Consider the following 27,880-nt stretch of genomic DNA (forward strand, 5'->3'; position numbering starts at 1 on the left):
AGCAAATCTGGATAGTGCTTTAGGAATCAGTAATCAAGTAGCAAATAATACAGACACGGTTCCACCTTTGGTGTACTTTACAAACCCCTAGGATATATCTAAGAAGATTATCATGCCGCCTGGAACATAAAAGATTCTAAATAAATAGATCTGGTACTCATCTTCACTCTGCAACTCTCTGCATTTACCCACCCACACACTTTTTCTTTGATTAAAGCAGACAAATTTGCCCAGGATCCTTTGGATGGGATTGGAGGTATGAATGTAGTGATTCACCACCAAAAGGGCAGGCCTTCTGGGGTACAATGAACTAAACTGAAGATAGCACATGAACCTCCACAACTTGGGAAGTTGGTACAAGTTAGCTTGAAAACAGAATTTTCCCTTTTCTCTCCTCTGCTGGACCATGTCATCCTTGTGATAATGTTGTACTTTTAATAAGGAACATTCTATGCAATCTACCTCAGGACAAGATTGGATACATTCACTCCCGTAACTGTTCTTTTAATCTTGATTGTCAAAAAAGGCTAGTGTTAAATACTGTATTCCATACTGACTTCACTGATCCATGATGAAAGAGAATTTTTAAAACTTAAGACTTTACCGAAAAGGTAGTTTACAAAATTTTTAAAAATTCAAACTCAGTTTGTCCAGCTCAAATGAAATACTTTCCTATAAGCCTCCCAGCTTATTCTAAGCTTCTTGTGAAACTACTTTCCTTTTACCTCAAACTTATACCACTTCAATTATGTAACAGATATTAGTTGATAGAATTCAAAATCTTTTTTTTAAATCTTTTTTTTTTTTGGTACTGGGGATCGAACTCGGGTCCTTGAACTTGTGAGGCAGGCAGTGGAACCACTGAGCTACATCCCTGGCCACTAGAATTCAATCTAGAGTAAAGCATGTTTGAGTGATTTTAAAACATGTTTCAGAGGTAGCATAGAGATAAAATGAGGACTTTCTTTAAATTGAAATCTGCCTCTGTCTACACCAGTGATGTTCTTTTTCTGTGTTCTTTCTTGATAACGCATCTCTGGGGTGGAAAATGCTGAGCACTGGAATTCTAAAGCAAAGGCTATAATAGCCCAGTTTCATCTGCTCCTTCTTCCCTCATGAAGACTGTCCTTTATAACCACCTCTCCAGGGCATAGTCAAGGCTAAGCAGCCGGTCCTGGCTCTCCCTTCTCTCTTGCGTTCTTATCCTCGAGCTTTCTTCCATCAGCATCAGTCATCTGTTCTCTCTGTGGGAGTTCCTACAAGCTGCCATTTTCATAAACTCATATTTGAAAAATTATAATGTACTTCTCAAACATCAAAATCAAATTTAAGTTCCAGAAGGCCATACATAACCCATGAGTTGAATTGTTTGATAAAAAATGAAAAAGGACTGCCTAGAAGGAAGGAGGGAGCAACTCTAAATTCCATTCACAGTACCTACCATAAGAGAATCAGGGAGCATCCATATGCTCTTGTCTAGACACAAATTCCTTTCCCCAAGGAAATAAACTGCTTGCTTGGAAGGTTTTCTTATAGTTTAAAATAAGCATTTTAAAAATAATCACAAATGGTTTTTAAGAGGAAACGGTGGCACATTTAATTCTGAAGCTTGAGGAATGAATAAAGAATTGAGTATGATCCTTATTTAGCTCACAGTGTTTGTCAAAACCTAGCCTGATAAATACAGTTTAATTTGGCATCAGTGAGGTTTAAATACTTAGATTGCATTAAGATATAGTAAAACACTTGCTAAGAATTTCTTACACTTGATTAAAAAGATTCTGATTTTGATCATTAGGTATATAATTTTTTTAAATGATAAAATCTCTCAAAATAAAGAACTGTATCATTATGTGTTTCATTTATACTGAAAAATATTTTTGAGCTTCAACTGTAATCAGTGCTGGAGGAAATGAAGATATGCTCTTAGATCTCAAGGGGTTAAACTTGAATGAAAACTCAGTACACATACACAGGTAGAAAGACAGGCAGAAGACAGACTGCAGGAAAACATTTATATGCATTAATATGGGTAATAAATAAATGGGCAAATACAGAATTTGAAACAGGACAATGTGTGGTAGGATCCAAATGAATGGCAAGTAAAAAGATCAGTGGAGGCAAAGAAGTGGAATTGGCTGGTATGGTTACAGAGAGGACTTCACCTACAAGGAAGAAATTGTCTAATGTTAGAAGTTAGGTAAAGTAGAGAAAGGCAAACCAGGAAGGCACATCATTTGAGGTCATTTTGTCCATCAGTTAGGTTATTTCTGGTCCTTCAGCTAGGTGCAGAGCTCCCCATCCTTCCTTAGAAATACTAGTTCTACAGTACTCCACTGATATACTCTACACATACTTCCAAATAAGAGATGGTCAGCAGACCCTTCCCTGATTCAAGCATCAATCACTGACGTGGCATCTTCCCCTCTGTACAGAATCTAGGTGATAGGGTCAAACTACTGCCTGTTTGCACGCAATTAAAACATCGTGGCCACTCATCCCAGTGGGTGACAGCACTGACCTGCAGGACAAAACATGCTTCTCTACTGCCACTATCACTGCTGCTGGTCATTGGTGCTGGTGCCCTTGAAGTGACTAAGTGATGCCATGTCCGTTGCAATCCCATGCTGTGATACACACAGATTTGGAGATCCGTGTGTTTTGGGTTTTCCTATGACAAATAAATGGTCAACACCAGAAAAGTGGTCTTTGTTCTCCTATGTTGCCTATAAACACATAAATTTATAACACATAGATGTGTACTTGTGAACATTCCTAGAGCCACCCTACTTCTCCTCCACTTTTATGTTACTATCAGGCTAAAATCTTATCTTCTGTTTCTTGGGTGGTGCTTCAGCCCCCATTCTAAGTGAGCTGCACATGTCCGAATTATAGCAAGATGTATCATTACAAATAGGCCAGCATAGAGAAAACACTTTCGTGTGTCTACATAGTTAAGGATATTTTTCCTTCTTTATTTTAATCATGGGATCCTACTGTGTTATCCAAGCTGGCTCTGAACTTGTGGGCTCAAGTGATTCTCATGCCTCAGCCTCCAAAGAAGCTGGGAAAAAAAGCATGTACTCTCATGCTTGGCTATGGTTAAGGATTTCTAAATGAAAATTAGTGGTAACCTGGTTCAAAGGATGACTCAACAGCAGTCCGAAGTTAGTTATGTAACCATGAGAGAGATTTACCATTTTATTCCTCCAGGAGGAATTTGTTTACTTCTCAAAGGGGACTAAAACTGGAGCTATATACATAACTCATGTATATCTTAAAGTGCTATGACAGCTTTGGACCTTTCCTGCAGGGAATTTATTTGCATAAGGGGCAAAGATTTCTCTCCTGCCCTTCAAAGGTAAGGGGACAGCTGAGCACCACTTTCTGTATCAGATCCCAGATTTATAATTTTGTGGCTCCTCTCTCATGGTGCAGATCTGCTCTATACATGCAGAATCTGTGTGCCTTCATCACCTTGCCCTCAGAGGGAGAACTGAATGTGGGGGACCAGTGGTTTTTATCAGTAGTAAATGTGTTCCAAGCCAGAAACCTTATATTTGTTTTCAGGCTAACGTAAATAAAAATAGATATTTTTTTTAAAAAACTCATCAGTTACATATATATGATATGTATAGCATGTAAGTATCACTCACACAAAATAAAACCCTTGAAATACCCATGTGTGGTGGCAAACATTTATAATCTCAGCACTATGGAAGGTTGGGGCATGAGGATTGCAGTTTTGAGCCCAGCCTAGGCAACTCAGTAAGACTGTGTGTTAAAATTTAAAAATAAATAAATAAAATAAAATAGACTGTGAATGTAGCTAAGTACAAAATCCCTGGGTTCGATCTCCAGTGCCGCTACAGAGAGAGAGAAAGAGAGAGAGAGGAGAGAGAAAATATACATTGCCTATTTAAGTGCTATTAAGTGGTTGAAATTTCCTTTTCATTCTTTTTTTTATTTCTAACCTTCCACTGCTATGAATATAAAAGCTATCAACAAGTAAGACGTTTCTTACACATCACCATCATTTTGACCTTTCAGAGAGAAATAAAATACTTTACACTAGTAGTAAGGATTACATTAAAATATATTAGGATAGCTAGGCTGAGCAAGCTCAGTCATTATAGCTTCTAAGGAAATTCATTACTTTCATAATCTAATTTCAAGGTCAGTCATGGAGAAGTGACTTCAGCTCTAATAGTCCTTCCTATCTAGAATACCTAATATTTTTGTCTTCCCAATGAGCTCCCCATACCACCTCCTTCTGAGATGCATATTATTTCCCTGCCTGTCCTCTTCTCCTTCAACAACCCAGCCACAGGAATAAGGTAGGTTGTCCAAATCTCCCCAATCATCATAAACAGCTGTCCCATTGAACGAGTCCAAGTAGAAGGAGCACAGCCCAAAGAGCAAATTCAATTGTTTTACTTTTATATGTAGAAAGTGGGAGGTAAAGAAATCTTTCTGCTTATCTCAGGATCTTGGGCTTTGAGACTGATGCTGTTTATGGATATGTTCTGTACTGGGAAAAAAAGTGCACTATCCTAATATTTTCATATGATTTAATCAATGTGCATACATGAAATGCCAGGTATACGATGGCAGCACCATCCAGGCTGTGGAAACATACAGGAACACCGCCCTGTTTATGAGCAGGACTTTTACATTGAAAAGGACATACTAAATGTCAAAAGACTGATAGAATTCTCTGTTGTCTCTGAGACTTGAGTTAGTTTTCTTTTTTAGTTAGATATTAATGGATAGATAAATTCAATAAACAGATGTTGAAGAGGAGGAGAAAATGGAGAACACACAGGGAGGAAAGTGGGAACACTGTGCACGTGTTTTGCCAGAATAATGAGGCCCCGGTACAGATGGAGCAGAGAGTTTCTACAGAGGATTCACCATGCCAGTGACTGTCCTGTTGAGTGCAGTCACAGGGAAGCCAGGAGCAGGGCTACGCATATTTCAAGATGATGACATTGACCATCCTGTAATGATAAAATATCAGATAATACAGGAGAAAGTTGAGTCCCAGAGGAAGTCATTAATTTGTTTAAGATTAAAGGTAGTTGGTAGCAGTCAAACGATTGGGTTTTTCTCTTTTCTGTTCTATATTTGTCGTACTGCACTGAACTGGCCCATGTATCCTTCAGCATCATTTACATCTGCTGGTCACCTTATATTTTCTATGCAATGAATTTTTTAAAATACCAAAACCATTTTTGTTCCCTTGAAACTTTAGTTTACAGAGCATGGAAGTGAAAAGTATACCATCCCTTTAGTCTATGTATTCTCCAAAATGATAAAATTTTAATATTTTCATCCAGAGTGATCAATAACATAGAACTCTCATCTAAAAACATTTTCTAAATTCTTTCTACTTGTCCTGGTCCATTGTCCCTTTGAAGAAGAAATGCCTGGCAGCATCTCAAGGCTTTCTCTATCCCACCACATTCACATTGACAGGAACTTTCATTAGCTATCAAATGTACAAAAATGGCATTTCAATATAATCCATTCAGTGATAGGTTACTCTCTGTACATCTAAATATGATATCACTGAAAGTACTTTTGCACTCTCAGCCTCCTGCAGCAACTTGACTTTGTAAATGAGAAATCTGAAGATGAGTTTGGTCAAGCATGGACTTACTGCCAACCTGTTGGCAATTTGTTATAATTCAGGTTTTATTGAAGGTCGTATCAAATATGCTGTGTAATTATTTAATGGGTCTGCTGTAGATTCATTTTGATGTGTTTTCCATCAACCTAGATTAGTTTCATAAGAAGTAAATAGGTAATTTTTTTACATAATTCCCTATAATTTTAGTATACTAGTAATTCACAAAATATTTTTCTAAATTTAATTCACCATTTTTATCAACATGAAAAAAGCACTCTTAAGTCAAATATTATCTTTCCTAGGAAGGAAGATAATTCAAGGAAAATAAAACTACAAATGGTTGTGTCAGTCTTTGGGTACCTGTCACTTTCAAAGTGCTCAGAACAGGGAGCCAGTTGATAAAGTCGATAGCTCCCTACCGCAACCAAGCCCTGTAGGTATTCACATGTGTGCATACGGGCTGGCTCATATTGGTGAATGTCTTCGGCATAAATATCTGGTTCAGTAGAGGCTTATGAAACATTCTACTTTTTCATAAATACTTCTTTGTAACATACTCTCATGTCATACTCTCACCACATTCTGATTCTGCCTTGTTCAAATCTGTCTGTATTTGGTGATATTTCTTCACCTTAGAGTAGTGATTCACCATGGGTGTTATTTTCCCCACCCTAAACCCCAAGATTATCTAAAAACAGTTTTTGTAATCAGAATTTGGGGTGAGGGAGGAGATGCTACAAGAATTAAGTGGGTGGAGGCTAGGGATGCTGGTAAGCATGCTGTAAAGCACAAGACAACCACAGCCACCAAACCTCAAGAAAGAATTGCTCAGGCCAAAGTGTCAGTGGTATAGACATTAAAACTTCTCCTAAGGATCTTGGATCTAACAATTCCAATTTAAAAACAAACAACAAAGAAAAAGAAACAGGCAGTATCTACTAGGTGTAATAGGCAGAAAACACAAAAAGCTGGCATTACAATATAGTTTTTTCCTCATATTTTCTTTGTCACTTTCCTCTTTTGCCACTTTTGCCAGTATTCCTATATTATTTCTTCATAGTAAAATGTACTTTTGGGACAAAATTTGATACATTCATAGAAAAGTAACTGATTTAATATGGCTCTAATAATTATTTTATTTTTTATTTTTTCCTTAAATTCTTTTATTGGTACATTTTAGGTATATAATACATTTACATTCATCATGTACATGATATATCTTGGTTCTTATTTTTTTCCCCATTCCCAGTCCTCCCTTCTCCCCCACCACCCTTCCCTATTTACAAGACTTTGTTTCCATTTCTCATAATTTTTCCTTTCCCTTCTTTCCTTTCCATTTCCCCTCCCACTTCCCCTACCCCTTTGGGCCTTTTCTCCTAATTCAAATTATCAATTATTCATTTTAATCATTTTAATCTTTATTTACACTTTCAGTCTGTCACACTAGAGAAACTATTCAGTATTTACACGTGTGTTCTATTTATTTCACTTTAGAGTATGGCCTCAATATGCATCCATTCAGCTGTAAATGTCTTTAGTTTGTCATTCTTTATGGCTGAGTAGTACTCCATTTTATAAGAAACCCACATTTTCTTTATCCAGCTTCCAGTTGATGAGCACTTGGGCTGTTTCTAATAATTTTTTTAAAATACAAAAACATTAACCCAAAAGTAGAAATCTGGGCATTAATAATATGCACAGTTGTTTTTATTTTGAAGCTATATGTCTATATACTGATATGATAACTACCTTATTTTAGAAAATAAATATAATCAAAAGGACCTTGTAAAACCATAATCATAATAGTGATCCCATGGTCTTCCTCTAACTCCATGTGTGTTATCTATACAAGCACAATCCCCAGCAGTTCAATTAGCAGTCAGTTAATAGCTAACATTTTTCCTCTTATAAAAATATATTGTTCCTGTTCAAGAAAGAGAATAGTAACTAGAGACAGAAGCAAAAACTTTATGTTTGCATGTTATCTAGTTCTCAGCCCACTAAAGTCCACTTTTCCTCACCATGTATTTCTACAATTTCTACTACAGCTTTACATAAGCTGCCTGTTTCAATTTCTCCTACTTGATTACTTTCCTAGTTACCTTCAATACATCCTGAAAAATAGAATCTAAATGTTTTTCTCATGTATTCTATTCAATTAGGAATTAGATGTGAACATTAAAATAAGGAAGGGTCTTTAGAGAAGCCTCCAGAATGGTGGGTCACTACAAGGGCATCTTGGGGTGAGAATTTTAAAGGGTTTGACATGAATAAGTAAAAGCTAAATCTTGATTAGGAACAACAATCCAGAAAGGGTAGGTCTGTTTCATTGATTATTTTTAAAATAAAAGATCAACTAGAAAGTGATTTACATTTGTAGACTTTGGATGTAAAGTATGTTAAAATTCCAATCAACTAAGCTCTTGCCTTTAAGTACATTTAGACCCAAAGGGCACAGCTCCTGTTATTAAAGCAGTCCAAGATACAAGAAGGAAAAAACATTAAAATATCCTGAGTATTGCCTTAATTTTCTTTTTTTTTTTTTGTTCACGTATGCAGTACATAATGATCAGATTCATCATGGGGGATTTGTACATATACACAGCACATCTTAATTCTTTTTTATTTTGTCCATTTCCCCTCCTCTCTCCCAACCCATCTTCCCATCCCCATTTACAAAATTTGCCTGACTATTCTGTGGACACAGTCATATGTAAATTGGCAATATGGTGTGTGTGTCTTTTCATTTACTGTATTTGTTCCCATCGGTCATGAGCAGGCAAGAGTTGAGTCCCCGTTTCCATGACTTCTACCCTTCTGTGATACTTCTTACTCAAGATCAGCTTCAAATGAGTGCTACTGTATGCTAGACCATGTGAACCTGAGACTTTGTAAGAGAATAGAGCTGAGAAGAGAGCAGATGAGAATTATAAGAATGTGAGACAGTCTCCTTCTAAAGGAAAAAAAAAATTTAAAAGGCTTGCTTCCAATTCTCCCAAGTGAGGAAAGATATACTGTATGGCTTGCTTTGTATTGCTCTTCTGAAGCAAAGGGCAAGACAATTTGAAAGAAAATTGTGCTAAATTTTAGCTAATTAAAATGCAGATATATCATCATTATCATTGTTATTTTTAATTCTAAGTCTGTTAGGACTCTCAAGAGCAATAATAAGGATGTACTCTTTTTATTATGTGATGTTACAGTCTCCTCTTTCTTCATATATTTCAGACCAATGCCTACATTCATAAGTTGTTTTCTCTTTGCCATTTCCAAGCTAACAAATATCTGCAGAAATCTTTGTAAATAATATTTCCTTGTAGAAGAATATATATTTCTACTAACTTGTCTTACAATGTAGAACTTGGAACACTGGCCTGTGTGATCTTTCAGAGACATCTATTTTAAAAACAGCTAGTGGTAGGATTAAAACAATTAAAATGATTAGTTGATAATTTGAAATAGGAAGAAAAGGTCCACAGGGGTAGGAGAAGTATGAGGGGAAGGGGAAAGGAAAGAAGGGCAAGGAAAAATGATGAGAAAAAAATGTAAACAAAGTCTTTGTAAATAGGGAAGGGGGGACAGGGTGAAGGGTGCACAGGTAATGGGGAAAAAATAAGAACCAAGATACATCATGTACAGGTACAAGCACCCAATGATAAATGCAAACGTATTGTATACCTAAAATGTACCAATAAAGAATTTAAGCAAATAAAATAAAAGAAAAGAAAATGGCTAGTGGTGTCCAAAAATCCACGTGCAAACTGAGAAGTGTCACGTTGAGCTCTGAGGGCAAAGACCCTTCTCTGCCCACAAAAGGTCCAATTCATTGCTCATTCACAACCCCAATGAGAGAGTTAAGGTCTCTTTTTTCTGTCTTCCACTTATCCCTCCTTCCCTGAATGTTCTTTTTATTCTCATCATGACAGAAAGATAAACAAATAAGGCATGAGGGATTTACTAGTTTAACACCAAGGGACATTAGTCAAGGGCAAAACCTGCAAATAAATAAATAGGCTAGTGTTTGAGACACCCTCCAAAGCTGTGTAGTGTTAGTGCTAACTCTGTGGAAGTAAGTCATTTTTCCATTGCAATGCACCTGACAGGTTCCCACAAATAACTATATCCCTGGAGGAGGAGATGTAAGACACTCCTAAAAGAAAGGGGAATTATTGAAAATCTAACCCTTTTCAAACAGCTACCACATCCTTTCTTTGAGTACCTGATACCCATGTACTACCTAAAGCCTTCATGCTCCCCACTGGCTGTCTAGGTTTCTTCAAGCTCATATATTCCCAAGCAACAGATGTAGAAATGGTTGTCAAGATCAAAATTATAACCTCCAATCCCATTTTCACTATTTTCTAGCTTTGTGATCTCATTCCTGTCTCCTAGCCTCCATTTTTCCATCTTTGAATGGAAAATGGATCCAAGCCTCCATTTTTCCATCTTTAGTTGGAAATAAATAATACATATTCTCTGCCTACTCCATAAAGTTCTTGTGAGAATCAAATGAGATTATATATGAAAACTTAACGTATACATAAAAAGCAATGAAAGTGTTATTCTCCTAAAGTTATTCATTTCAAACTCAAGAAACAAAGAGAGCATTCAAGTACTTCCCCCCTTCCATAATATGTGCAATTTAGAAGCATAAAGACCCACAAAAAGCAATGAAACTAATTTATTCAGATAAAGAAATTAACCATGGCATTAACATTTTGGCTAGATCTAGTATCCATACCTACCTGTCTCGGAAAGCAATTTTGTAGCTTCCAGCACTTTTTCAGTATAAACCCCAGCTTCATAGTTCTCCATTTCAGCATTGATGATGTGTATTACCCGAGCTGCCCGGCCCCTGATGGCTCCTGCAGTCCGGTCTAGGGTATCCACATCCCCTTCTTGGAGGGCTATCACACATTTGTTCACATCCTCCAAAATGTGATTTTCTGTGGACAGGACATACACATTTATATGACTTTACATCGCTGAGAACTTAATAGCCAAACTAAAATTAATTCAACAACTTCTATGATCCCTCACCTTGCACATTTCAATACATGCCTTATAATACTGAAATGGTGTTTAAAGGAAAGAGTTTATGATTACAATAGCAATTTTAAAGGCTGAGCATCATCCACAGGGCTTGTAGCATCACGCAGATTGCCGGGTGCTACTTCTAGAGGTTCTGAATCAGTAGCTCTGGGATGGAGACTTAGGAAATTGAGTTTCTTTGAAGTTCCTAGATATTTCTTATTTGGGAGCTGCACTGACAATTACTGACATGAAGAACAGGTCTTCTTTTGTTTTAAAGTTCTAGACTTATTGTCCAAGACGGTCTTTTAGGAGGTGTTGTGCCAGCTAGCATGAAGTAATCTGACCTAACAGAATTATTACTAAACATGAACAGAGTTGAAAGTTTGGGTGTATGTTTGTTTGATTGTCTTTTTTATTAAGAAAATATTTAAGGGACAAAGAACAAACAAATATCACCCAGTCTCTTAAAGTCATGTCATATAGAAGGTATATGCACTGATAAAATTGATGAAGTCAACACCATCACAGAATTCCCTACAATTAAAAAGCAATCCCGCTGAATTTATCACACTGCAAACAAAGCAAGCATTCTTCTGTCACTGACCAACTAGAAAATATACTGGCATCGCTTCTCGGCCTTTTGGCTAAGATCAAGTGTAGAAAATATACTGGCCAAAGGTAAGGTTTTACCTGTATGGCATAGAGAAAACACAATTTTGTAAGTTCAGCAAATGGGCAATGTTTTATTTCTCATGTCCAATGTATGACTTGTAATTATATCCTTTGAATATTATTTGAAAACATAATTCTAAGGAAATGTTTAAAATGTTTAGTGCTCTGTGGAGGACTATTTGTTATACTAAATACTAATCTCTATGGAGTTAATAAATTTTTTTTAAAAATCTAAGAGCCCCACTTGTGACCCAATATATGAAAATGAAATGATAGTTTTTCTACTGGATAAATGATTCTAATTTAATTTAAAGGCAGCAAAAATATGCTTTCATATTTACAACTATGTCTATATGAAGGAAACTAGACTAGGATTAATGTCCATGGTAACAAAAACACTGTACTCCATCAAATCATTAACTAATTTGCTAAATGGGACATCAAGTTAGTCATGCTGTGTGAATGATGTATTAATCTTACTAATGTAAGAGTTTACTAATTTTTCCAAATGAACTGATAGTTAACTAAGCATTTCCCAGCCTTTCCCAAAGAGAGGGACCTCTTTTATAGAAAAATGAGTCATGATTCTCTCAAGACAGTAATTATACTGACGGATAGAATACACATAAAAGCTACCATAATTCAGAATGTTTTAAAATAGATTTATATTCTGTTTATTTAATCACTAACAATGTGCTTGAGAAAGATTTGTGCCTGTTCACATAAACATGAATGTTTTATCCAAAGACTACCCCTAGAGAACCCACACGTTCTTGGATCCCGTGTGGTAACTGCCCCCTCCTCCTCTCTGTATCCTCTGGTCTGGGACTGTGTGTTTGCAAACACACTGGTCTAGTTTATATTGAGAAGGGCAGGGAATTATTTGAAGGCAAAATCTACAAGGAATTTATATTTGCATTCCTGATAGCATTGTAGAGACAGCAGGTAATTAGATATTGAATGAAAGGGTTCATTGGAAAGAAACAATGCATTACCCATTTTTATCTCAAGATATTTTGAAGAGAATCAATTCCTGAAATAAGAATATAGAGGAATGCTGTTCAAAATAGAAAAAAAAATAGAGGTGAAAGTGTATGTAGGGGGCATATGTATTCCAGAAATTGCATTACAAGGAGAAACTTACAGATTTCTCTGATAGTACACTTTACTATCAACCAGGGTATATAAAAACATGTCATAAAACATTTGAATACAACGGATTTTTCAATAAAGTTCTTGAAATTTCATAACCTTACTTTTTCAGAAAAGATGTAATTTTGTTATTTTAAAAAAATCAATGATGACAAAACCACTTCATTGTTATAAACCACAAAAGCTATAGTTTCTAAACTCAAAACCAAAGTCACTGTATGATGTTTTTTTAAAAAAGAAAACAAATTCAAGATCTTAAAGATTAAAATAAAAGAAAGTGAAGTAAACAAACAAACAAAAATCTTGGGCATTATATAGTTGAGTTAATGGCTTCCTCAGATCTTAGATTTCTACAATTTTGTGAGCCAAACTCAAGAATTAAACTGTCACATGGTTAATCCCAATGAGCTCATTTTAAAGCACTATTAAAAAATGTAGTTTTTGCCCAGTGGGAAAGCTTTAAATGTTCAAATGCAGCCATTTCACATTTTTACGAGCCCAGACCACAACTGAAAATTGGTTTTGCTCCTGTAACGTTAATAGCAAGCATCAATGTTCCCCAAACTTGATGCTTTTCATGTGAACAAATTAAACTTTCAGGTACATAAGTTCGGGTAGCACGAAGAAAAAAATTATAGCCTTTTAAAAACAAAGATCTATTTTGTTGTTATTGTTGTTGTTGTTGTTGTTGTTTTTAATAGAGTTTCTTGCCAGAACAGATATTCCCCTATGAAGAAACTGATACCTAAAATGTCATTAATGCCATTCTAAAATATCTCCTGGGCCAAAGTTGCAATTTACCAATGCAAATGCTCGGCACTGGCTCAGAAAGGAGATGAGAAGTAGTTTCCCCAACTACTGGGCTGTGTCCATAGCTGGCCATCAGGAAAGAGTGGGCTGTGTCATTATTTGTCAAGCTTGGTCTCCAGGAAGGTGCCTGCTGGCTGATTGTTGACTCTAAAAGCATGCTCCAGCAGGCCCTGCCAACCTGGCTGCCTGACAGCCACTGTTCATTTTGCTGTCGTGGCGTGCTGCAGCATTTGTACCACTCAGGGTGGACTGCGATGTGTTATCAGCAGGAGCCAAAGCCTTTTCTTGTTGCTGGTAATAATGAGATGCACAAAGGAATGGCAGGGAGAAAAGTAGGGAAAAGGCATGGCTGGCCGGGGTGGGGGTGGGGGGGAATTAAGCAAAGCTTTGTACCATTCAAAAAGTCTGAGATAAGACCTCCTCATCTTGCTGCTCCCTACCCTCAGGAATTCCTGTCCATGCATTTGAAGAAAAGGGTAAGTGGGCACAGTTTTAAGTTCTGGAATATTCCTCTATTGGAAAAAAAGTAGCTTAAAGATATTTCCTATTTACTTGTAAGTAGAAGGGGACTCAGAGGAAGATTTCCGGAACAGAGCAGGTTTGTTGGGAGAGATCTAAGGCTGGGAAGGAAGGCCAATAATAGGGGCACTGCAGTCATCCTGAAAAAATTGAGCAGCTATTAGAAAGGAAGCTTCTCTGTGGCTACTTTTCTATTTCCCAGCATCCAAATCTTCAACACTCCTATCTAAACAATTCCTAAGCACCTTACAAACATGCATTTTAGGGTGTATCTTTTATAATCTTTTATAATGTATTTTAGTCATCAACAAAGCAAAAACTCCAGGAATTATATTATACCAAGTTCTTTTACCAGCCAACCCAGAGCTAGGGGGACATTTAAATGAATAGACAAGTTATCAAAAAAAAAATTGTGGAATAAAAAACAAAACAGGCCTCTAGAAGATATTAAAACTTGGAATGAGGATTCCAGGGTGGGAAAAGGAAGCTGAAATGAAAGTAGAAAGCAGCAAGGGAAGAAAATTTCCCTTCTATCTTGACTTACTGAAAACTATAGTTTCTGAAACGAAGGGGAATCTGGATTTTCATACCATCTCTAAATTACCTCCCTTTCACAGACTTAGTGTTCTCAAAGGCAGATTTAGAATACTAATACCCATCTTATGGAATTTTGGTGAGAATTAAAGCAAAAGCAGGGGATCAGGCAAATTACAGACAAGCATGTGTTAGCTTGGTTTCCTTATCTGCCCTCCATCATTGGAAACCTAGCTTTTCGATTATCTATCAGATCAATAGATTCAACTCAACTGTTCTTACCCAAGACTTAGACACAAGCCTCCAACTGGAACTCATTGTTTACTTTTTTCATAAAAAATGAAAGCCTGCAACTAGGGAAAATATTCCAATATGGCAGCCTCCCCATGGAAAGCATTTCCACACAGCTGTAGCCAATGTTCTGTCTGCTTGGTCCCCCTCAGCAGTGCTGTGATGCCTCCCCCTCAGGCCTCAGTCTGCCAAAGACAGGTCAGGCCAGATCAAGTGCTAGGTGAGCAGGTAGATGTCAGTTCCACACACCTATGGGTAGAATCAACACCTGGCCAGTTTAAATTTCCAAGGTTCACTTGGCTTTTTTAATGCCTCATAAAAAAGGCTGATGTGTCCTATGACCTCCTCTTTACAGGAACCTTCCAGCTGAACTGGCCAAATATGTTTGGTCAAAACTGTTTGGAAAAGGGCCCATTTGCTAGCTGGCAGCCCAATCTTATGAACAGCATGATAATACCATTAAATATCAAACTGACTTCACAGTTATTCAAACCTACTAGCTTCCTCCAGTTTGGCTTCATTTATAATGAAGAAAGTTACAATTACAGTGGTGATTACTTCTATTTTCTTACTCTTCCTTCCTGTACAACCTCACAGGTAAGTGCCCCCATGTGCCTTCTAGGGGACTAATTCTGCGACTGCTATTTCTGCCTGTTCATAACAAACCTTTTAGTGGTTGTTTTATTAGAAAAATGACCCAAATAACATGACAAAATTGAAATAACTAATTGCTTATTAAGATATAAGCCATGTAGATTAACCAGTTCCATATTCCATAATCCTTTTTCACCTGGGTGATTGAGATGTATCAAAAATTCATCCTGCTTAAAAAACTGTAGAAACTAAAAAGGACTCCAGCTCCTTCAATAAATCTGTTCAGGTTCTGACATGTTAATCAGAAAGTTGTGTCTTTCCTCTCTGATGCCTTGACTCAGTGTCTTAAAATAAGAATTTTCAAGAAGGTGTTATAATCTTATAGAGATGACCAAACGCTCAAAGGGTCAAGGAGAGCACTTGAATCACAGACCCATGACATTTGCCAGATATTTCTTATCTCATCCTGGTCAGGACCTGTGTGTGGTGATTACCTGAGACAGAGAGGAAGTCATCCACTGAGGTGATGTCATCCACCGCCTCTGTCAGCACTCGGACCTGCTTCTCCCACTGATCTTTGAAGACGTCCATGTTATCCTGAGCAACTTTGCTCTGCGGTCGGGCAGCCAGTGTGAGAGCAGCATTGATGACCTATTTGTCAGAAATAATCCAGAGACTAGATGAGCACACTCTTCAAAAGGAGAAGCAGGACAGCACCATGTTGAAACCTTGCACCCTGAAGGTTCTAGAGATAAAGGCTTGTCCGTGTCATTCAAAAACATGAAAGATACAGAAGCTTATATCTACCCTTTGTGTTTGTTTTGCTTCTTCTTTTTAAGACACAGTGATTAGTCTCAAGTTTCAAAAGGCACTGGCTAAATAAATCCCATTTACTTAGTGCAGATGTGGGAGAAATATAACTCCTGCTTTCTACATGTGCATGCTTATAATTTACTTGTTGAGAGGAGGTAAATAGAAATGGAGCACTTTAATCACAACCCAAAGCAAACAGAACAAAGTCAATATGAGTGGAAAAGGTGGTAATTGCCACAGTGATGCTGAATACATGGAGCCATTAGAAAATTTTTTTGAGGAAGGTACAACTTTAAATAGCCCAGGATTGATTGATGGGTAATGTTTCTCATTTAGATAAAATAAAGCAAGGAAAGAAGGGATGTGAGAATTTCAGTGGAGAAGATCCCAAATGTCAGGTCACCAACAGGCTTTCGAGACAAGGTAAAGAAGGCTTACCTGGGGACACAGGCTGTCGATCTGGGTGGCCGCCATCCGGACTAATTTCACCCCTTCCTCATTGTTGGATATGGAACAGGCTAAATTGGCAACCTGCATTGAAGAGGATTCTGGTAAAAATCATGTTGCGGCAAAGGGAAGTTTACTGTTCCCTGGCCTTGTACCTCTTCTGGAAAATGCCACTTCCAGAAGAATGCTTTCTCAAGTATGATAAGGGAATCCTTCTGTGCAAAGCCAAATATTACTACTTCATATGCTAATGTAGGCTTTTCTGCCAGGAGAACAGACTGCTTGCTAATAGCAAATTATTGCTTCAAGATTCTTAGGCATACACAATGATACATTTTAACAGAGTTGCTTTGAACTGTTTTCCCTTATGGGATGCCCTGATCTATCTGCACTCTCTCTTGAGCCCCTAAAGATTCATCATGGGGAGCAGAACATCGGTGCTTAATTCTGACCAGTGAAAGAAATACTACAGGCAAGGCTTTAGATTTAAAAGAGACTCACTGTATGAGAAAATCAGAGTGCTCTGCCCACAGGATCCCAGATCTGCCTAAAGGTGCTAGTCTACCATTAGCTAAAGCAAATGTCTTCTGGAACAGATGAGAAACTTGCAGAAAAGGCTGATATGACTCAATAGGCAGTGATGGAGTTTGTAGCAAATTAGCTGTGCAAATCTACCATAAAGGCGCACAAATTTGGTTTTTCAAAAACACTATCTAAGCCAAAACAGCTGAACTAAATTCAAGATCCCAGGTCAAGCAGTTCAATTTATGTTATTCCTTCTTATCAAGGAGTAAGAGTTGGCTATACAAGGTTAAATTGATTAGTCAAGGTCAATAGCACACAAAGCTACCATCAAAACACTGATCAGGCTGGTGTTGAGAAGATGGGAGATTACGGATTAGAAAGGTAAAAGGAGAGGGGAAGGACAGCAAGGGCTGGGGGCAGCAGGGCAACTAGAACAAGTGATTAGCAGAGAGAATACTCTGGAGCCTCCCAGCATCCTGCCCTTTTATGTCCTGCTCTCCTCTAGTTTCTAACACCAGGCTTCTTCCTTGGGAGATACCATGATGGGGGAGGGGGGCATTAAAATGTGCTCCGTGTGTGCACAGTTTACCATGCAAGGGAATGAGGTGAGCAGTGTGGAGAGGGGGAGCGCACAGAAGCAGAAACCACCAGGCTCAATCATGAGCCAGCAGTGTAATCACTTTGCCTTCCAAAGCATACTTTCTTATAAGTGAGGGGGGCTGCTTCCAAGCTTTAGCCGTTACAAACTGTGCTGCTATGAACATGGGTGCACATATATCACTGTGGTATGATTCTTTTAATTCTTTTGGGAAGATACCCAGCAGGGGAATAGCTGGGCCAAATGAGACCTCTAGCCCTAGCTCTCTGAGGTATCTCCGCACTGATTTCCACAGTAGTTGCACCAGTCTGCACTCCCACCAACAATGGAGCAGTGTTCCTCTTTTCCCACAGTCCTGCCAGCATTGTTTTTTTATAAAATGGAGTACTACTCAGCCATAAAAAATGAGAAATTAGAGACATTTATAGCTAAATGGATGCACATTGAGGTGATACTCTTAAGTGAAATGAATAGGACACACGTGTAAATACTGAATAGTTTCTCTAGTGTGAGAAACTGAAAGTGTAAATGAGGACTAAAAGGTATAATAGATGATGTGAAATAGGAAGAAAAGGAGCAAAGGGGAAGGGGAAGGGGAAGTGGGAGGGCTAGGGAAAGGAAAGAAGGGAATGGAATTAATATGAGAAAATGAAAAAATTGAAACAAAATCTTTGTAAATAGGGAGGGATGGAGGGGTTGAAGGGAGGGCAGGGAAAGGGGGAAAAATAAGAACCAAGAGAGAATGTAAAGGTGCAAATTTCAAATGATGAATGTTATTATATTGTATACCTAAAATGTACCAATAAAATTAATTAAAAAAAAAAAAAGAAGTGAGAGGGGGGCATGGCAACAATGATTACCATCAGTAAAACATTAGCATAGGAATCCCTTTTTGAAGTTTTGTTTGTTTGTTTTGGTACCAGGGATGGAACTCGGTCCTTGAGCTTGTGAGGCAGATGGCAGATCCACTGTGCTAAATCCCCTGTCCCCTTTTTGAAGTTTTTAAGAAAGATGAAGGATAAAGATTGTGTCTATCAGAGTGATAATATGTACTAGGAGAAGTCATATTTTAAATGAGTTACAAACATGAACATGTAGGTTCTTACAATCTATACTTTACATTTGTTTCTTCAGAAACTTTTCCCTATATTTTCTTTTCAAAATAAGTCTGAGAAAAACAAGGTTTTTGCTCTTTAAAAGAGAGGATACTGAATTCTGCAGGTCCTAAAGCTTCTTGGTAGCCATGCAGGGACTAACAATGTAAGTTCATTAATTTCAATTTCCTCTTGATATTTCATATTGTCTCCAATATTCTGCATTTTGTTTAATATTTCTTATATTTGTATTCTATGTTTTAATTAATTTTATATTTCTTTTGTTTCAATTTTTATTAGTATGTGTTTATAGTATCTTCTGACTACATTTCTGATGGGGAGTTGATGCATACATATAACTCATCTCAATTTTTTTTCATCCCCTTCCCCTCCTCTCTTTCCCCCCTCTCTCCAACTCTTGGTCCTTTTATCTTTGGTAAAAGATATATCTCCCTATTTCTTATTTTTATTTTGCTTTTCATTTATAATTTGGGTTTCTTATATAAGGGAGACCATCAAATATTTGTTTTCACAATTCATATTAGCTATATCTTGGAGGCAGCCTATACATCCCTGGACAGATGAGTGGATGAAGTATAGTATTTATACACAATGGAATACTATTCTTCCATAAAGAAATATAAACTTGAATCATTTGTATAAAATGGATGAACCTTGAGACTATAATGTTAAGTAAAATAAATCATTTTATATTTCACGTGCCTAATTTAATACATGCCAAATAGGTATTATACACATGTGTTTATTGAATAAAATGAAAGAATAACTTTTAAATCATGTAGAACTTTTGTATAGACTGGTGATTTGGAATGTATGACACATGGCAGATTCTCAAATGTGAGGCTGAGTAATCATAATTTGACTAGACAATTTTTTCACTTTACCTTCTAACAGATGTCTACAATTTTATTGGTGTTAAACCAAAAAGGGTTCCCACATTCTAGTCCTTGTAAATCCAAAACTCAACATTTCTATCCATGGTAGCATGAAAAAAAATCAGGATAGTGAAATAAATAGGACACACATGTGTAAATACCAAATAGTTTCTCTGGTGTGAGAAACTAAAAGTGTAAATAAAGTTCAAATGGTATAACTGATAATGTGAAATAGGAAGAAAGGGTCTAAAGGAGTTGGGGAAGTGGGAAGGATAGGAGAAAGGAAAGAAGGGAAAAGAAAAAATATGAGAAAAGGAAAAATGGAAACAAAGACTCTGTAAATAGGGAAGGGTAGAGTGAGTGAAGGGACGGCAGGGAAATGGGGAAAAAATAAGAACTAAGATACATCATGTAAAGGTACAAGATCCCAACAATGAATGTAACTGTATTTTATACCCAAAATGTACCAATAAACTTAATGAAAGAAGAAAAATCAGGATAGTTTGTGCATTTTTCCAAAAGAATATATGTATTTAAAGTTCTGTCTTTTATTCTTCAGTTAAGTTCTTCATACATCTGCTCTTGAACAAGTTTTCATTCTATGAAATGATGGCTCTGAATGATAGTTTTGCTTGCCTTTTACCATTCTTGCTTGTTGGATGAGAAAGATTTGCGATCACACTTTTGAAAGGAGTGGGCAATTGCTAAAGAGTGTGGCACAACAACATGAAAACTGAAAATGCCCCAGGAAGCATGTCTTAGGTCAATATTTTCTTGCATCACTGTAAGGAAAGTAAGAAAATACCAGCACTGAAAATGAAATAATGGCTATAGACCAAGTCCTCAATGACTTCACATAAAGAGAAGCAGAAAGAACTGGACATTATTTGGCTCTTGGAAGGAAATAATACCACTTTCTTGCAAGAAAAAAATGATCAGCTCATAGGCTAAACTCAGAATTTTAAGAGACAAAGAAATAATAAAATAAAACCATAGAGCTGATATGAAAATCTTGATGGTGAGATACTGGTGAGAAAAAAAGCCATATACTTTATTTGTATTCTGAATAAAACAAACCAAAGCCTAATACTTAAATTAATAAATCCACCAGAAAAAGTGCATTTATGAAACCATCGAGGGAATTTAGATATTTGATATTATGGAGTTATTAATATTTTAAAGTATGTCAATAATATGGTACATTGGTAACTTAAAAAGAAAGAGCTCATAGCTTTTCCAGGTACACAATCAAGATATTAATGGATGAAAAATGTTTGGAATTTACTTCACATCTATCAGAGGTTGGGGAAATGGGTGGAGAACAAGATTGGCCATTAGTTTATAACTGTTGAATCTGAGTGATAATATTTGATGGTTCATTATATATTCTCTACTATAGTATGTGCTTGAATTTTTCCACAATAAAAGCACAGACTATCATATCACTAGCTAGGGTAAAACCTGTTCTGCTCCTGTATAAATTTCAAGGGTGCACTGTACAAACCAGAGAGAAATGTGAATGTGGTCTGGCATTGAGACTTCCAGATAATGGAAGAGCCCCACCTGGGCATGGAAGATAATTACTGTAAATCACAGACATGGCTCTTGGGATCACAGGGCTTCCTATTCATGCCTGCTGTGGGTCACTATGTGGAATTTCACCGTGGAGGACTTAGTGTTGAGAAGAGCTGGACTCTTGCACCAGGGAGATGCCAACCAGTACCATCCACACACTGACAGCTAACTTTTCTTTGTGCATCTTTTGAAATGTTTCTCATTTTTAAAGAGTTTAAATTGACACTGTTGTGGCCTAGGCCTCATGTGAGAAACTTAACACCCAGCAGAATATTAGTAGGGAGAACAATGCTAGCAATACATGGCAAAAATAAAGAGCTGGCAACTCTTGATAGCCCTCCAATTATTTATTCTCTTTAATTTTACTGATCGACAAATCCTACAGTTTGGCAGCCTCCACTCTACAATGTACTCCTGCTGTTTAATTCCACTTAAAATCAGAATTTCATTTACCATGTATTCTGAAACACTCTGAAAATACTTCCAATATGATGCTAAGGATTTCAGAATCTCCAAAGGCTTGTGTATTTTAAATTGGTTGTGGACTCGATCCAAACCCCTACCTGCCTCATTTTCCTTTGGCTCCCTGAAAAACACTGGCATCATGGTGACTCTGAACATGGTTTTATGTATTTTGATTTCTAAAATTCTGTCAGCAAATGACCCTTTGCTTCAGTCTTTGAAGTAGTTCTAATCAGAACGTAGCTTGAACTAGCAGCTAATATTTCAACATTAGTCCAAATAAACTGCACACAGTAGGTACTAGATACTTAATTGGAATGATCTGCTCTTTAACTACAGCTCCAATGTTAGGATACCAGAAACTCTTTATAAAATAAAATAACCTATTTTTCAAAGCACAGTATTTTCTCCCCTATGACCAATTTAATATGATGGGTGGAAGGAACGAGGAAAGGAATAGTGGACTATAATCATTAGACATTTGAAAAGATTAATGTGAGTAAAAAAGCAGACAGTAGAACAGTAATAGAGTGCAACCCCAAAGACACTAAGTAATATGATTAAATTCAATAGGATTTTGGAACTTGGTTAGGTTAATCAAGCAGGTAACATTTATGGGACATATATGCCTAACTGGCTTTGGCCTTTCCTGTCTCCGTTCTTGAATTCTTTATAGCCCAACAGGCAAAAAGAGTGGAAGCTTAGAAAATAATAAAGCCTATCATTAGGTATTAAAGTGAGGGCTACATAAACTGTTTTGGGATCTCCGAAAGTGAATTAGTCCATGAGCATAGTTGGCAGAGCCCCTTGGGGAACTAGTCGTACTCAATCCCCGTCAATCTGCTATGAAAGGAAGCCCTCCTCCTTAACTGTGGACACCAGGAAGGAGTTGAGGAAGTTAAAGCTGGAGGACTAGGTCTTCTAAATCTGACTTAATGCCTTGAAAACAATTTATCTTGATAAAAAGGAGGAAGTTTGCCAGGCACACTAAATAGCATGCTGCTGACTACAGGACTTTAAGAGTTTAGAAAAAGAAGTCATCAGTACTCCTGTATAGGAACCTCTAAACATGATGGAGAGGCAAATTACAGAATTTATAATACTTTTTTCTGATTGTTTGATTAGTCCAACTTTTCACCTGCTCAATGATTATGTTTTTCTTTCCTCATCTGGGGACACAGTGTGTAAGTTGGTGAAGCAAATAATACTACTACTAACAGAATTAGACAGAAAATAAGCCAGCAAGGAGAGCTGATGTTGCTACTTCTAAGTAATTTGCGCCTTAAATGCTTTTTCTAACCACAACCAGAATGGCAATAGTCCAGAGATCCTGATCAGATAGTACATTTGACAAAAACCTGAAATATAATAAGCTTCTTAAGAATATATCATGACCATTTAAAATGCAAAGGTTTTATTGTTTGTTTTTGTTGTTGGTGCTGTAGTCTGAACCCAGGGCCCTAAGGTTCACCATTAGGCAATGCAAGATGAGTTTCAATAAAAAAACCCTGTACAGCTCACAACACTCATTTTGTGTAGACACTGCTGTAGAAATCAACTCTGTCTCAAAAAATGCCTCACAAAAATGCCTTGAAGAGTGAGCTTTAATTAGACACTAAAACCTCTACTAATAAAGTATATAGGTATTTAGTCCAAAGTGATACAAAGTACATCAGAAAAAAATGAGAATATTTTCTCCTTTTCTGGCCCTGAAAATCAAATTACATTTTTTTGATATTTGTCTTTCTATTCAATTCCTAACAGCAATATTCAGTGCATTCAGCCCCCAAATGCTGCATCATTTCATTAATTTTTACAGCTTCAGGTGTCATATTGGTGTTTTAAGAAGAACACACCATTGAAATAAAGCAGAATAACAATTTGGAGGTCCATAAAGCACTTGCTCCTTGTGTTAATATTTCATCATCATCACGAATTTGAGAATAAAATGAGCTTATTTACTATTTTAAAAGGCAAGCATTCGAATTTATAGTCACCAGTCACATGCTCTATGAAGCCACAGACAGCAGGGAGGATGGCACAAATTCTGTGCCAACTGCTACACTCTCCAGCCATCCTGGCAGTGAGGAGTGCTAAGGTCTCAGTCTGAAGCTTTATTACTTACACATATTGATATAATTAGCACACAAAAGAGATTCATATATATGTGTGTACTTTGCATAGAACTCAAGGTTCCTTCAGCACAGGACTTCTGTATGATAGATAGAAATTATAAGTTAGTACGAGATGAAATGATACATCTTCTTGGCAGCTTTGAGTGGCAAGACAGAGCTGTGAAGACAGGGATTTGGTTTTAAGGAGCTGATAGACTTTGACACACATAGACATGGAAGCAAAATTGTTTGGCTGCTACAAAGAATTTTGTAGAAGTGTGTCCCCTTCATGTTGAAGTGTTATGGAATCCTTTTAAAATGCAGGTGCCCCATATTAGGATGAATTTGTCAGCCTGATTACCAGAAACTGAGGTTCTGAAGGATCGAGGAGACTGGTACATTAGGGATGATTTGGTATGGGATGGCTGGATCAGCAGATGGCCACATCTGGGGAACAGAACAGATATTAGAGGATGGAAGGGACTAGAAACCCTTTATTTCTTGCTTCTGTTGTAAATGACCTCTCTGAAGGTTCAGGCACTCTTGATTATTTTATATACTTACAATTTTTTAAATCATGAAGTTGCTAAGAGCCTGTTCTGTTATTCTCACCAGCTGAACAAGATGCTTTCCTTCTCTGAGCCTCATTTGCCTCAATTATAAAATAGAAGATAATAAAAGCCTCTACTGTATAAAGTTGTTATAAGATTAAAATGAAAAGCAGACCAGGGGGTATTTGACAAATATTATTTTCATGATCTTTATTGAAAAGTCACTACAAAAGAAATATTTTAATGATAATGTACAACCACTGATTTACTTAGTCTTTCAGTAGATACTAATTGAGTGTCTATATATGTCAGATATTGAAAATACAAGTTAAATATTATTCATGCCTTAAAGAAGCTTATATTTTCATGAGAAGACAGAATTTAAACAAGTAGAGTCAGCTCTTGGTGTCTGTGGAAATGGGTTTAGAATTCTTCCATAAAATGCTGTAGTATTTGCATATAAACGATGTACATACACTCATATACTTTAAATTATTCCTAGATTACTTTTAATACCTATTACAATGTAAAATCTATGTAGATACTCTTTGTACTGTATTGTTTAGGAAATAAAGGCAAGAAAAAACAGTACATATTCAGTATGGATGCAATTTTTCACCAAGTATTTTTGGTCTGTGCATAATTGAACTTGTGGTACTGGAATCTACAGACACTGAGCGCCAGCTGTAAGGTGTTTTAAAATTTCATGTTCTGATGAGTACTACAAAGGAAATAAAGACAAAGCTATTACAAAGGGAGATCTACTTTATATATGATAATTTGGATAGTTTAGCCCCAAATTATATTTAGTTTGTACAAAGCTGTAATCTCAGTATATCATTTTTGTCACTGTTTCTCATCGCTGATTATATGCCAATATTTTCTATATTTTGTAAATACTTATTACTTTTAATGATTAGAATTCACTAAGGTTATTGCTTCATTATTTGGTAAATCAACCCCCTGTTGTCATACATTTAGGTGAGTCTCCAATACATTTGCTGTTACCAGAAAAAAAAAGCAACATAGATCCTTAGGCATCTTGTTTTTGCTCCTGAGAGAAGGGAAGTCTCTACAGGAAGGAGACTATTATGTCACATATGTACAAGTGACCACAGAGTTTGCTGAAAGTTCCCCAGGAATGAACAAACTATCAGTTCTCCATGGTACCAGCATTGCACCTATATTCCTCCTAGTGTGTCTCCTGCCTACCCTACCACCATATCTTCCAAATGGACTTCCAACTATTCATTCTGTAAGTCATAAGTGGAAATCAGGATTGCATAAGGAGTTAATTCATATTACTCCAGATATACTGTGAGTGCTTACAAGACAGAAGCCCCTGAAACACCTTCCACATAGCTGGGATCGTAAGTGTTCGACTCCAGTATTTTTACTTTACTATTTCCCACAAATTCCTTTCATGCTGTAGAAACAAGAGAACTATTCACCTTGCCACAATTTCATAACCCCTAAGAGGGACCTGGAAATAGTTATGTTTCCTGTGCCATCCTTTTTCGTAGTTTAGCATTAAATCAGCACTCAGCAACTAATACCAAACAAAGTATGTACAACACCTTACTACATGAAACTGCAAAGCATTTTCTTCATGGTCCACCCAGGCCTCACACCTTTATCTACTGTTGTAAACAAAGGAAAACACAAATCTTAGCTCCTACAGCTCTTCTGGGATCCAAAACAGCTCTTTTGCTTGTATTCTTAAGGACATACACACACACATGACCATGAGCAAATGCTATTTGCATGCCTCTCCCTAAATTAGAGTGATCAGTCTGCCCTGGTGACTTTAATGGAGGTAATCACCAACTCACATTAATGAACAAATTGATGTGTCTGCTTCATAACAGAATCACTCAGCATAAATCTATACCCTTCATATACAAAAACCTCAGTGGCTTAAAATAATCCAATAAAGCATCACCTAATGCCTTCTTGATACTGCTTCATCAATAGTGTGTGGTTATGTGCAAAGGATAGGAGAGGTTTATCATTGTGTTATCTAAACAATGAATGTAATGCCTTTTTAATTACTAAAGGCCCCCTGCAATTTTGTTTTTTCCATCTTTACATGAAAGAATTGGAATGTTATTACTCTCCAATATCATTTTCTTTCTTACAGTCTCATGTAAGTAAATAGAATCTTCACTTTTGCAGTGAATAAAACATGCTGACCTTCATATATGTGGGCTGCATATTAGTAGGATGGGCACTCCAGGTTCTGTCTCAGTTAATGGAGAAGAGCAGCACTGAACCATCCGGCGCTTGACATTTAGCAGGTGCCAAGGAATGTTTGCAGAATGAAGCTCCAGATGAATAAATGTGTGCAGCAACTCTCTATGGCCTCACACATTTCAAGAAGGCAAGTTAAAGGGTGAAGTCAAAGCTATATCTATAGTGCTGAATGAGTCTCAACCATTCTATCCAATACTGGATATATGACTTCATTCCCCTTGGCATATGATTTCAACTTAATGAGACAGATAGTCAGGAAAACCTATTTATGTCTTAGGTTGTCTTTTGGAGGAATGGAGGAAGGGGCTGTACCTCTCCCAAGAAACTCAGCATTCTTCCAAGATACATTTTAAGGTCCTCATGTCATTGAAGATTTCCCATTCACACTGACCAGTAGGAAAGTTCTCTCGTCTAAACTCCTTCAGGCTTACTGCCTGCAACATTGATTACTATTTACCACATACTACTCTGTGGAGTATGTAGATGGACGGACACATACATAAATATAGAACTGGATATATACAGACACACATAAACACCATGAATGTTCAGGTAAACTTCAACAATCTCTTTGAGGATAATAATTGAGATATACTCATCCTTGTGGCCACATAGGTCCTTCTATAAGACTTCACACAGCAATATAAGTGAAGTGCCAAGGAAGTCTTGCTATCCTAGATGTTTTCTTATCTTCTGTTTCTATCTGCCCTTATCTTTCCTGAGTGCTGCTCTCCTTAATGTTGATTGTTTACTTAGGGAAGAATGAAGAATGCCATTTGATTATTTAAAGTAATTATTCACTAAGGTCATATGTTTTCCTCATAGGTAATGCAACAACTTGACCTAATTAAGATGTTCCTGAGTCTTTAAGAACTTTAAGTGAAAAGTACACTGTACAAACTTCAGGCTTTCCATGCAAGCCTTTGGGGAAGTATGACAGGGGATTTTTCCTACCCCAGCTTCATCGAAAAACTCTTTTAAATTTCTTTTTTTTAACCTGATCATCCGTGTTTATACAGCTTTACTGGAACAAAACTTTATCTATTTACTTGCAGTCTATGACTGCTTTTGCACTGCAATGGTAGAGTTAAGTAGCAATGACAAAGATGATCTGATGCACAGGTCAAAAATAGCTACTATCTAGACTTTTATAAAAAAGATTGCCAACCTCTAGTTTAGATGGAAACTTGGACAGAATCAGCTATTCCATTCCATTAGACCTGTCAAATTTCCCAATGCATCTTCATAGCAAGAAATGGGACAGGTATTAAATTATGGTATTTATAACAAGCACATTTCTCAGAGTGTATTAGG

General features: G+C 36.9%; 1 protein-coding gene across 10 annotated transcripts in view; it reads right to left on the reverse strand.

Annotated features, from left to right (window-relative positions):
- The window catches only part of Ctnna2 (catenin alpha 2), a 1,179,603-nt gene that overhangs the window by 98,463 nt on the left and 1,053,260 nt on the right, over nucleotides 1-27,880 (reverse strand). For all 10 annotated transcript variants that reach the window (XM_004844636.4, XM_004844634.4, XM_087201964.1 and 7 more), the window contains 3 exons: nucleotides 16,490-16,582; nucleotides 15,733-15,889; nucleotides 10,378-10,578 (listed from right to left, as the gene is read on the reverse strand). In XM_004844636.4, the coding sequence (XP_004844693.1) occupies nucleotides 10,378-10,578; nucleotides 15,733-15,889; nucleotides 16,490-16,582 (451 nt within the window). The remainder of the gene's footprint in view (nucleotides 1-10,377; nucleotides 10,579-15,732; nucleotides 15,890-16,489; nucleotides 16,583-27,880) is intronic.

The sequence above is a fragment of the Heterocephalus glaber genome, unplaced genomic scaffold (genome assembly GCF_053883595.1).
Source record: "Heterocephalus glaber isolate CG9 unplaced genomic scaffold, H.glaber_assembly_v1.0 deba00000470, whole genome shotgun sequence".
In the NCBI taxonomy this organism is placed as follows: domain Eukaryota; kingdom Metazoa; phylum Chordata; class Mammalia; order Rodentia; family Bathyergidae; genus Heterocephalus; species Heterocephalus glaber.